Raw genomic sequence first — 12,781 nt, 5'->3', positions numbered from 1 at the left:
CTTACAGCAGCTCTAGGAAACCAAGACAGCAGGTGAAAGGCACAATCCGATGTATTCTGAACAACTCAGTGTGTGGAGAATAGATTTTTTTGCAGGAAGAATGGAAGGAGGGAGACTGGCTTGGAGGCCACTATGGTATCCAGGTGAGGGATGGTGGTGGCTTGGACCAGGATGGTAGCTGTACAGATGGCAAGAAGGGGACAGGTTTTAGATTTATTTTGGAGATAGAGTCAATAATATTTGCTCATGGGTTGATGTAAGAAGTGAGAGGAAGAGTGGAATCAAGGACGAATCCTAGATTCTGTGCTTGAGCAACTGGCTTGATGATGGTGTTGATTCTTCTGGTGGGAAGACTATGGGAGAGCTAATTTTGGGAAAATACCAAGAGTTCTGTTTTGGACCTGTTATGTTGGAAATACTGTAAAACATTTGATATAAAACTTGAAGGATGAATAGGATCTCAACAGGATGAGAAGGAAGAAAGGGCATTTTGGAAGGAACAGTGGAAGCTGTGACTGTCCAGCTTATGGTTGCTGTTGTTAGTGGCCATCGAGTCAGCTCCAACTCATGGTGACCCCGTGTACAACAGAACAAGACATTGCCTGGACCCGCACCATCTTCATAATCCTTGGTATGTTTGAGTCTGTTGTTGTGGATGCTGTGTGTTTTGAGTGCCTTCCAACTCATCTTTCAGCACTGTATTGGACAATATTTGGCTGTGATCCATAGGGTTTTAATGGGCTAATTTTGAGAAGTAGATTGCCAGGTCTTTCTTCCTAGTCTGTCTTGGTCTGGAAGATCTGCTGAAATCTGTCCACCGTGGGTGACCCTGCTCGTATTTGAAATACCGGTGGTGTAGCTTCCAGCATCAATAGCAACGCACAAACATCACAGAATGACAAACTGACAGATAGGTGGTGGACAGCTTATGGAGGGAAAGATAATTCAGTCCGTTGTGGCTGCAGTGTGTCTGGAAGGGAGGAGCAGGAAGAAAGGATATTATTTTTTTTTAATGTTTTTATTTTTTCCCATAGAAAAATTTATACATACATTGTTATGTGACTCTAATTGCTCTCCTCATACTGTGACAGCACACTCCTCCTTTCCACCCCTGATTCCCCATGTCCATTCAGCCAGATCCTAACCCTCTCTGCCTTCTCATCTCACCTCCGGACAGAAGCTGCTTGTTTAGTCTCTTGTATCTACTTGAGCTAAGAGGCACACTCCTCACGAGTATCACTTTATATCCTGCAGTCCAGTCCAATCACTGTCTGAAGAGTTGGCCTTAGAAATTGTTTTAGTTCTGGGCTGATAGAGAATCCAGGGGCCATGCTTTCCGGGGTTCCTACAGTCTCAGTCAGACCATTAAGTCTGGTCTTCTTACTAGAATTTGAGTTCTGCACCCCACCTTTCTCCTGCTCCATCCGGGACTCTCTGTTGTGTTCTCTGTCAGGGTGGTCATCGGTGGTAGCCAGGCACCATCTGGTTCTTCTGGTCTCAGGCTGATAAAATCTCTGGTTTATGTGGGCCTTTCTGTCTCTTGGGCTAATACTTTCCTTGTGTCTTTGGTGTTCTTCATTCTCCTTTACTCCAGGTGCTTGGGACCAACTGATGCATCTCAGATGGCCACTTGCAAGCTTTTAAGACCCCAGACACTGCTCACCAAAGTAGGATGCAGAACATTTTCTTAATAAGCTTTGTTACGCCAATTGACCTAGATGTCCCCTGAAAGCATGGTCCCCAGGCCATTACCCCTGCTACTCTGTCCCTCAAAGTGTTTGATTGTATTCAGGAAACTTCTTAGCTTTGGTTTAGTCCAGTTGTGCTGACTTCACCTGTAGTGTGTACTGTCCTTCCCTTCACCTAAGATAATTCTTATCTATTATCTAGTTAGTAAATAACCCTCACCCTCCCTCCCCACCCTTGTAACCATCAAATAATGTTTTCTTCTGTGTTTCAGCCTTTTCTTGAGTTCTTATAATAGTGGTCTTACACAATATTTGTCCTTCTGTGACTGACTAAATTCCCTTGGCATAATGACCTCCAGCTTCCTCCATGTTATAAGATGTTTCACGGCTTCATCGTCGTTCTTTATTGTTGCGTAGTATTCCATTGTGTGGATATACCATAATTTGTTTATCCATTGGAAGAAAGGATATTATGATCAAATATGAAATGATGACCCTTTGATCCTTTCCTCATTAGAACCCAAACATTAATATTAAGTGGAATAAGTCGGAGAAAAATTAATTCTTCAAATTACTTGATGTAAGGTCAATTATTTTCTCCAATTGATGTACTAAAAATATACCCTCATTAGAATTCTTCTCATAAATAAAATGGCCATCACCAAACAGTAAAAATACCTCATTGGCTACAGTTACTTTTTGACAGTGCTGTGTATACGGGCCGCCCTTGTCCAAACCACTTCTGTAGCACCTGCTATGGAGATGGGGATGGCTCAGTTGACAGGTTCTGTGTCCGTTAGCTCAGTGGTTCTCACTCCTGTTAGACCCAAGGTCTTCTTTTTATAGTATCTCGTAACATCCCTTTTACTATACTGAAATAACATTCCTAGTTAATATAATCAACTTTTACAAGTCTCTGCAAAAAATCAATTCAATATTCCAACTGTAATAGAAAGAAGAAATAAAAGGAGAGTGATTTATAATAAAATAATATGTATACCAATACGTAAGTGTTGAGGATAGTTACCCAAAAAGCATAATGAAGTATTTAGATGTGACATGATTTTTAAAATGCCAAGCAGCTCTTGGTAAAGATCTAAACAAAACAAAGTACAATTATTCCTTGATGTATACGGTACCTGCATTCCTGGAAAACCCAGTGTCTTTTAAAACCAGGCAAAAAAGTGCTTTGTGTTTATATGAAAATAGAGTTTGGTTCTAGGCTCGGATAATTGTAAATAGGTTTTTAGCTTGCAAGAATGTCTGGTAGGACTTTAGAATGTCACTTGCAGGAGGGGCAAAGTTGCTCAATGTACGAAGATGTCTTGAGCATTGTAGGACACCTCACACCTCTGTCTCCTGCCCACGAAATGTCCCCACAAATTTCCAGAATGTTCTCTGGGATTGGTACCACTCCTGCTATGAACCACAGCTCTAGCTGTTCTCTGGGCCATTCAGACACCACCATCCCTGCATACAGAGAACATTTAACACCAGTCTAACCATTGTGTAGGCAGAAATAGGTCTGCCTTGTTCCTGTTCAATCCCCAGGGACTGGCCCAAGGTATGTCCTTAATAAATATTTGTTGAAGGAAAGAATGGATGGATGGATGGATGGATGGATGGGTGGAAAGATAGGTTTTCTTCTTTGTTTTGTTTTGTGGAGCAGCCTTTTAGATGATCTTTTTTCTCTGTTACATCTTGGACAAGGATTTAAAACATTTCCAGGAGAGAAAAAGGAGAAGTCGTTCTCCACTGGAATAACAGGTGCTGGATTCTAAGTGTCCATTTTTATCTGCATGCTGTCTCTGCATCTCCTCCCTGATCTTTTGTAATACCTACCATTTCTCCTTCCTAGTGTGGGAAAAGTTGGCCTACTACGAAGAAAACACAAGAGATTTTCTTTTCCCGGAGCCCAAGCTGAGACCCTCACACCATGGTACATGTCGGGAGGTGCTCATGAGGACAGCTGTAGGCTTTCCAGTAAGTGAGCTGTGCCCAGCTGGGCTTTCTGTTGGGAGAGAAATTCATGGGACCTGGATATTTTTTCCTGATAAGGCTTGATCTTGGCAGATCCCTTCTTCTTGTTTAGTACTCTTATTTTTCTGTTTAATAGTAGCCCTGTTTAACTGAGTCCCTGGGTGGTGCAAAGGATTAACACAGCCGGCTGCTAACTAAAAGGCTGGAAGTTCAGGTCCACCCAGAGGCACCTCTGTAGAAAGTCCTGGCAATCTACTTCCCCAAAATCAGCCATTGAAGATCCTGTGGAGCCCAGTTCTACTCTGACACACATGGGATCGCCATGAGTCAACTAGACAGCCACCAGTGGTAGTGTTAGCCTTGTTTAGATGCTCAACTCAAGATACTAAATTATTCCCACGGTTGATCTGAGAGGTGAGAGCCTTATCTAATCAGACTAAATCGTTGCTATATTCATATCATCATGCATTGTTTTTTTTTTTTTTTTTGACCTCCGTTTAATGCAGATCAACAAATTTGATATTATCTGTTTATTTAGTCATGGCTATTATTTTAGTAATAATAGCAGCAGAGCAGAGTAGTAATAGTAATAATGCCATCTCTCATTTATTTTGTGCTTTCAGTTTTCACACACAATATCTCATTGTCCTCATAAGAATTCTCAGGTTAGCCAAGGCAGTTATTATGGTCCCCATTTAACAGAGGGGAAGTTAACAGACAACCTGATATTACTGAAGGATCTTAAAAAGACACAGCAGATATTCAGTTGATGGTCTAGCTGTTTGGAGGGCAATATCTGAACTGAACCCAAAGTCTTCATTTTGATGTTATCTGCGATTTTTTTTTTTTTTTTTTAAATCTCTGCAGCAACTCTGAGAGTTTCTTGACTTTTATGTCACTTACATGGAACATATAACATGCAGGGATCTTGTTTCTGTGACACTTACAATGACAGAGTTTCTAATTCTAATACATCAAACAGCAAGCATTCATCAAAGGTGTACCTAATCAGAATTCCCCATGACCGTCACTTTAAGCCCTCCATTATCTTTGTGGGTTTGGTGACTGTCACCGAACCCGTTTTTTTCTCAGAGTTGTTCTGTGTATGTCACTTAAATCTATGGTACAAATAAAATGCTCACCTATATTATTTGGGGTTATTGGGCTGTTGCTCTTTAGATGCTAAAAGGGGAAAAAGACTGAGGATACTCACTGTGGTTTGGTTGAGTTTTCTGCTAAATAAAAGCCATCTACAAACACTGGGCTGGTACCCAGGAAGTATCAAGACAAGGAGAAACACAATTGCTCATATTTCTCGGAGTGTTATCTTTGTTTAACTCTATGGGCATAAAGAGGAAGAAGAACCTATAGGAGTTGTGTTTATAGGCAAGAATAAATGCAGCTAATTACAGAAAAAAAAAAAAAAACCATTGCCATCGAGTCGATTCAAACTCATAGTGACCCTATAGGATAAAGTAGAACTGCTCCACAGGGTTTCCAAGGCTGTAATCTTTATGGAAGCCGACTGCCACATCTTTCTCCCATGGAGCAGCTGGTGGGTTTCAGTTAGCAGCCGAGCGCTTAACCACTGAGCCACCAGTGCTCCTTAATTACCAGGGAAAGGGCTTAAAATTGCTGGAAAGATCCCATTATTCCTTCTGCACTAGAGGTAAAATATTAATTCTTGCAATTAAGTTATATTTAAGCTATAGCTTAAAAGATGTTGTTGTTAGTTGCGAGTCAGCTCTGACTTATGGTGACCTTACATGTAACAGAATGTTATTCAGTCCTGCACCGTCTTCATGATTGTTGGTATGTTTGAATCTATTGTTGTGGTTATTGTGTCAATCTGTCTCATTGAGGGTATATTGAATATTTGTAATATATTGAAGGTATATTGAATATTCACGGTATAGTGGATATACCGTGGACTGCCAGAAAAATGAACAAGTCAGTCTTAGAGGAAATACAACCAGAATGTTCCCTAGAAGTGAAGATGATGAGACTTCAGCTCGCTTACTTTGGACGTGTCATCAGGAAAGATCAATTGTCATATTTGGTAAAGTAAAGGGTTAGCGAAAATGAGAGAAACCTCATCTTGACAAAAAGCACCTACAATTTACATGGAAATATAAACAGACAATAATTTCTGTTTTTATTATGATAAAATGGTGGTCTAGCCCTATATCATCAGAATGTATTATAAAGCAACAATATGGTACTGAGAAAATAGAGAAATACTGATCAATGAAACAAACAAACAGAAACAGAGTTTAGAAATAGATCTAATAAACAAATATTTGATATAAGACAAAGGAAGTTTTTCAAAGCAAGTAGGTAGGCAAGGAGAACTTTCTCTCTAGGTAATCTCATCCAATTGCATGGACCAGTGTTTTAAATAGAGTAACTAACAAGATGGATGCTGGAGCCAGAATGCCAGGGGTCAAATACCAGCTCTGTCATTACTAAAACCAGTTGTCTCCAAGTGGACTCTGACTTATGGTGTCACAGTAGAGCTATGCTCCATAGGATTTTCAATGGCTGATTTTTTGGAAATAGATTGCCAGACCTTTCTTCCAAGGTGCCTGTGGGTGAACTCCAACCTCCAGCCTCTCAGTTAGTAGTTGTTATAGATTGAATTGTGTATCAACTTGGCTAGGCCATGATTCCCAGTATTGTGTGGTTGTCCACCATTTTGTGATCTGATATGATTATCCTATGTGTTGTAAATCCTAACTTCTGTGATGTTAATGAGGCAGGATTAGAGGCAGATATGTTAGTGAGTCAGGGCTCAATCTATAGGATTAGGTTGTATCTTGAGTCAATTTCTTTTGAGATATAAAAGAGAGAAGTGAGCAGAGAGGAGAGGGACCTCATGCCATCAAGAAAAAAGTGCCAGGAGCAGAGTGCGTCCTTTAGTCCTGGGGTCCCTCTGCTGAGAAACTCCTATACCAGGGGAAGATTGATGACAAGGACCTTCCCCCAGAGCTGACAGAGAGAGAAAGCCTTCTCCTGGAGCAGCTGGCACCCTGATTTTGGACTTGTAGCCTACTAGACTGTGAGATTGTCTTGGAAGAAGTACAATCAGAATGCTCCTTAGAAGGAAGGATGGTGAGACTATGTCTTATATACTTTGGACATGTTGTCAGAGGGGATCAGTCCCTTGAGAAGGACATCATGCTTGGTAAAGTACAGGGTCAGCAAAAAAGAGGAAGACCCTCAACAAGATGGATTGACACAGTGGCTGCTATAGTGGGCTCAAGCATAACAACAATTGTGAGCATGGAGCAGGACTGGGCAGTGTTTCGTTCTGTGGTACACAGGGTCGCTATGAGTCAGAACCAACTTGACAGTACCTAACAACAACAACAACAGACTGTGAGATAATAAATTTATATTTGTCCAAGTCATCCATTTGTGATATTCCTGTTATAGCAGGACTAGATAACTAAGACAGCAGCCAATGTGTTAACCATTTGCACCACCCAAGGACTCCCTGTCATGACTAGTTGGGCAAATTACTTGAACTCTGTGTCCTAGTATACTCATCGACCAAATGGGGATACTGTTAGGACCTATCCCTGGGGTTGTTGTGAGGATTAGATAAGTTAATATACACAAAGTACTTAGGACAGGGCCTGGTACGTCATACTACGTAAATGTTTGCTCTTCTTACTATGTATAATGCATGTGGATTATGCCAGTCAAACAGAAGAGCAGTTAGGTCTTGAGTGATTTCAGCTTAGCATGGGATGGACAAAGAACCTGTTTCCAGTACTTTTACTTGCTTCTTTTATGCTGTTTTATTTTTAGGGTATTTCTCCCAAATTAGAGTTTTCTACAAGGACAGCCATCAGAGAACGTGCGTGCCTGCATAGAAACAGATTTCTTGTAAGTATAATTGAGAAGCCGGGGATAGAAATGACAGGACTTTTATCCACAAATTTAAGGAATTTCAGTCCAAACTCAGTTTACCAAGTTTGGATGTAACTGGGTGCACAGAAACCTGGAGACTTTGTGCTAGATTTGAATTACTATACTCAAATGATTTGCTCAGCCAGATTGTGAATTAGAGTAAGTATGTTTGCTGTGTGTTCAGCACCGTGTGGTTGGCGGAGCAGCGTGATCCAGAAGCTAAAGTCACAAGTTTGACCCAAGTAGGCTAGTTAGCCTTTTTGTGGTTGTTGCTCCAAGGCATCTACTGTTGATCGTATGAATAATCATGTTTCCTTCTTTCTCTTGCTAAAGCTCAGAGTTGAATTTGTGGGTTGTTTTTGACACTGCACAGGGTCTTAGGGCATCCCTGCACTCCACCTCCATTTCACTCTCTTGTCCAACCCTAATGTCCCCTTCACCCTGATTTCTTTTACCTTACTGTACTTCACTTTGTAGCCATTTAAAATCCTTTCTAGAACAAGATGGAGAATGAATGAATGCACTTTATAAAGCTTCAGCAAATACTTTTGGAACAAGATAGAGTAAAATTAGTAAGTGAAAACAAAATGCTTGTCATCCCAAATCATGCCCAAGCTTCTGGAAAATACCTTGAAAATGTAGGCTGTGGGGTAAGGGTACTGAATGATAACAAGGGTCGTTAAGCTGAGGAAATCTATCATTCCTCTGGGCATAAGAACTCATATAACAGAGGAGTAATTAATAATTTTAAGAAAGGCACTACCTGTTTTTCATCTCTCCTTATTCACCTTCTTTTTTTTCCAGTCTCTCTGATGTGTGTGCCTGGGTATTCTTCAGCCTATCTTTCTTTCTCTCCCACCACTTTAATCTTGTTTTAACCTCCTAATATGGGTATTCGTTTAAATGTTAATTTGTAATAATAACTTCTTTGTTTATTATAACAAAACTGTCACACTCATTTTAGAAAGTTAGAAAATACAATCAAAAAGAACAAAATAAAAATCAACTGTAATTCCTACCATCTAGAGATGAGTTTGGCTAATTTTTTAGTGTATATCGTTCTGTATTACACCTCCCTCCCCCCACACACTTTCTTCATCTTAACAGGCTGGGATCATACTACACCTGTTATTTTCTATCTTTATTTGTTCACTTAATATATCATGAACATTTTCTTGTGTCCTTAAGTATTCTTATGCAATTTTTTATGACTTCATAGTATTCCATTGTATGGCAGTACCAAAATTTGTTTGACCAATCATTTTCCTTTTTAGGGGCATTTAATTGCTCTATCAGTCAGGAAAACAAACCACACCAGTTATTTTAACAGGAAAAATTTAACGTAAAAAAGTGGTAGAACAGGGTCTGAAAGGCTGACAGGTGAAAGGGGAACACTGAGGTGACAGAGACAGTAACTGCAGGAAGCAGCTTCCACCCCTAGGGCTGCGGGAACAAAGGGACAAGGTTGGGGTCTTCAAGAATGTCGATGCTTGGAGGGGCCCCACGGAAATGGGCCCAAACCTCTAGGGAGGGGCTGCTTCCTGGGTGTGCTGGTACTTCAGGAATTCAGAGGAGACTCTGCAGGGCTGGAGCTCGGATCTCTAAGGAGCGGCACTGCTCAGTGCTCACCGCTGGTGCCTCAGGAGTTTGGAGGAAGGATCCTGTGGGGCTAGATCCAGATCTCTGAGGAGAGGTCTCTGGCCGGCTGGTACTGGTGTCCGGGGGGACTCAAGGAGGCCAGTTCTGAGAGTATGAAAAACACCAAACAAACTCAACTGGAACCATTTGCTGCTGCCAAGGTGAAGAGTGGTTCCTGAGGTGATGTTGGCAGGAACAGAATGCAAAACTGGAAGGAGCCAGTCTGTTCGTCCCCCTCTAGCCTTGCGGTCCTCCTCTAGCGCCCTCTACTGGCAGAGGCTTCCGGGGGTGGGGGGCAGGGGGGACAGCTGGAAAAGCAGAAATGGGTGTGCGGAAGGCCAGCCCCGATATCTTAAAGCTGGCTGTAGAAGGGTGGGTTTGGAGCTGAGAGGCAATTGTTTGCTTGCCAAGACAGATGGTTTCCAATTTTTCAACTATCACAATCATTTTTATAGCTATACACATAAACCCCATTGTTGTCGAGTCGATTCCTACTCATAGCAACCCTATAGGACAGAGTAGAACTGGCACATGGGGTTTCCAAGGAGCATCTGGTGGATTTGAACTGCCAACCTTTTGGTGAGCAGCTGAGCTCTTAACCACTGCGCCACCAGGGCTCTGTGCTACACACATAGTCATGATTATTTCCTTTTAATACATACATCCTTTGAAGTAAAATTACTAGACTCAAGAATATGCCAAATTATTTTCCTTCCTCTTTTTCTCTCCCCTTGCCTTCCTTTTGTCATTCCTTTCTTTCATCTGCCTACCTACCTATTTATTTATTTATGGCTAGAGTGAAGGGATGTGTCTGATACTTTCCAACTTTCCCCTAATACAAATACATATCACTGTAATGAAACATATTATTCTAGCAAGTTATAAATACTAGTAAATTATGTTAAGCTGACTGAACTGGAAAAAAAATTCACTTCCTTAAGTTTATTTTTTATAAATCTGAGATGTTCAATCTTGTCCCTTAGTTAAAGAAAATCAACTAAATGCAGTTATATTTTGATGGAACTTTATTTATTTTTAAATTTCCTTTTTAAGAATATTCTTCCTTTTTGGTTTTAGGAAGACAGACTTTATTGGCAAAGGCGTTTATCTACATCACCTGGACCAATGTTCCCCCGAAACAGCATAAAGATGAAGCCCAAGGAAAATAATCCCGACAGGACGCCCCGAGGCCCCCAGTCCCGGGCGCCCCCCCCATATCCCACCAGGCGTCTCTCCCAGGACCAGCCAACTCACTTGAACTTCGGAAATAGTTTCAAAATCTCCAGAGAAATCAAACCTCCGTTTGTAGTTAGACACGTGAGCCTCAAATCATTTTTCAGGGTCGTTTGGAATGGGGAGGGCAAGAGTGAAGGTGGAACATTGTCTCCACTTTACGGGGGGGAAACACGGATGAACTTGGGCAAGCGCGCACCACCTGGCAAATAGCAGAGCCAGGATGCGAGCACAATTGTCTGACCTGTGTTCTTTCCACCATACCAGTCTCTCTCTTGTAACTTACGCATCATCATAGATTAAATTATGTTCGTTTCCTAGCGTCGATGCCAGATGTCTATAAAGATGTCTAATAGAGAAGACTTGCTCAAAGATCATCACCCATCTCTATTTTTGATTTTTGAAAATTATTAATAGAATGTAATATCTAAATATGATGTTGTTAGCTGCTATCAAGGTGGCCCTCTACTCCTGGTGTCCCCATGCGCAACAGAACAAAAACCCCATGGAGCACAGTTCTACTCTGACACGCATGGGGTCACCATGAATTGGAATCGACTCAGTGGCAACTGGTAATACTAGCTAGGGCACATTCAAGTCTTGTTTCTTTCCTTTACCTTCAGGTGGACAGTGCAAAGCCCTTTGGTGAGACTATTTCAGAGCATCATTCCCGAAAGTCTAGAAGAAAGTGCAAGTTGTCAAACTTTCCATTTCCAGTGAGAAGAGGTACTTAAGTTTCTTCTGTACATTTGTGTATGGAAACTTATGTATCCTACTTCTAAATCTTCTTTCATTTGGAGGAATCACAAGTTGCTTTGGAAACTGTGGGCCTAATTCTCAAGTAGTCTACAGCTGTGGAGTTTCCAGGGAGGCGTGCCCACGGAGCAGAGTCAGAAGGTCTCCGTTTGAGAGTTCCCCTCGGTATGGAAGGACTATTCTGAGTAGTGTTGCTAATTGAGCATGCAGAGGTTGAAGTGGCTCCCTGGCTGGGCTGGAAAAGCAGAGAAGAGGAGCTTTACTCTGGTGTGAACTCCTTGCCAAGGCACCACTGGTAGCTAACAAACAAGCCTAGCCATTTTCTGGATGGGAAAGAGCAGAGGCTGGGTGGAGAGCAGCAGACATATGTTTGTTTTACAAGGTTCCATGTTGGCGGGGAGGGGAGCCAGCCTCTCTGGAGCAGTTAGGTTAAGGCAGTGGATCCCAATCTTCCAGGCTGCAGCACTCTTTTGCATTCTTAAATATTACATATTGAGGACCCCAAGGACTTTTGTTACCTTTCAATAAGGACTTTTGTTATATCTATCGATATTTAACATATTAGAAATTAAAACTGAGACATTTAAAAAGTACAAGAAAGCACAAGCACACATTGCACTAGCCATCAGAGTGGGGTCATCATCACACGGTGTGTAATGTCTGGGAAGCTCCATTCTCATTTGCTCCGTTCATGAGAGAATGAGAGTGAAAAAGGCAAATTATGTCTTAGTATTATCATGAAAACAGTTTTGACCTCGGGGATCTCCTGAAAGGGTCTTGGGGAACCCTGGGGAGGTCCCTGGGCCACACATTGAGAGGCACTGGGTTAAGGCATCTCTCGGAGACTATTAGCTTGTGGTTGAAATGCATGAACCACGTCGGCAGGCAGTCAAGTTCAACCATTCCTGGAGTTAATCAAAATTCTCCGATGAGAAGGAATGCTGGTGGTCCATTGCCTTGCCTCCTGGTACGACTGGACCTGTAGCAGCCCTGACAACAAGGTTCCCACTTTAGGTGTAAAGGTTTATATTTTTAAGGGACTGCACAGTCTTATGTGATCCCTCAAGCCAGTGGTCTTGGGTATTGGTGACTGTTTGATAGCAGCCGGCTAAGGATAGAGTGCAGAGTTTGAAGCAGAAAGTGTTTCATCACTTCTGACACTTAATTGAAAATCATTCGTGCTGCAGATAAAAGCGTCACTGTCTCGTATTACTGCGAAATCAAGCAACAGCCAGATGTGTTTCCCAGGGAAGATAAGTAGGGCTTAAAGCTGGCTCAGTGATGATGGGACTCAGATATCACATTGGTCTAGGTCTCTGTCCCTTCTTAACCTTGGCAGGTGGAGAGCTGAGGTTCCAGAGTGTAGGTTTTTGCGAAAAACAACAACAACAACAAAAAAATCCGTTCCTTGGAAACCCTATGGGGCAGTTCTAGTCTGTCCTGTAGACTATGAGTTGGACTCAGTGGCAATGGGTTTTTTTTTGGATTTCTCCAGCTTGAATGTGCATTTGAATCACCTGGGGATCTTGTTCAACTGCAGATTCTGATTCAGTAGGCCTAGGATGGGGGCT

The 12,781-nt window shown here is 41.8% G+C and overlaps 1 protein-coding gene across 1 annotated transcript in view; it reads left to right on the top strand.

Moving 5' to 3' along the window:
• Window positions 1-12,781, top strand: part of SPATA6L (spermatogenesis associated 6 like) — a 54,649-nt gene that overhangs the window by 31,980 nt on the left and 9,888 nt on the right. The window contains exons 7-10 of the mRNA XM_023728587.1: window positions 3,547-3,671; window positions 7,482-7,559; window positions 10,299-10,538; window positions 11,078-11,180. Coding sequence (XP_023584355.1) covers window positions 3,547-3,671; window positions 7,482-7,559; window positions 10,299-10,538; window positions 11,078-11,180 — 546 coding nt within the window. The remainder of the gene's footprint in view (window positions 1-3,546; window positions 3,672-7,481; window positions 7,560-10,298; window positions 10,539-11,077; window positions 11,181-12,781) is intronic.

Source organism: Trichechus manatus, unplaced genomic scaffold (genome assembly GCF_000243295.1).
Source record: "Trichechus manatus latirostris isolate Lorelei unplaced genomic scaffold, TriManLat1.0 scaffold00025, whole genome shotgun sequence".
Lineage (NCBI taxonomy): Eukaryota > Metazoa > Chordata > Mammalia > Sirenia > Trichechidae > Trichechus > Trichechus manatus.
This window is presented reverse-complemented; position numbering and strand designations above follow the sequence as displayed.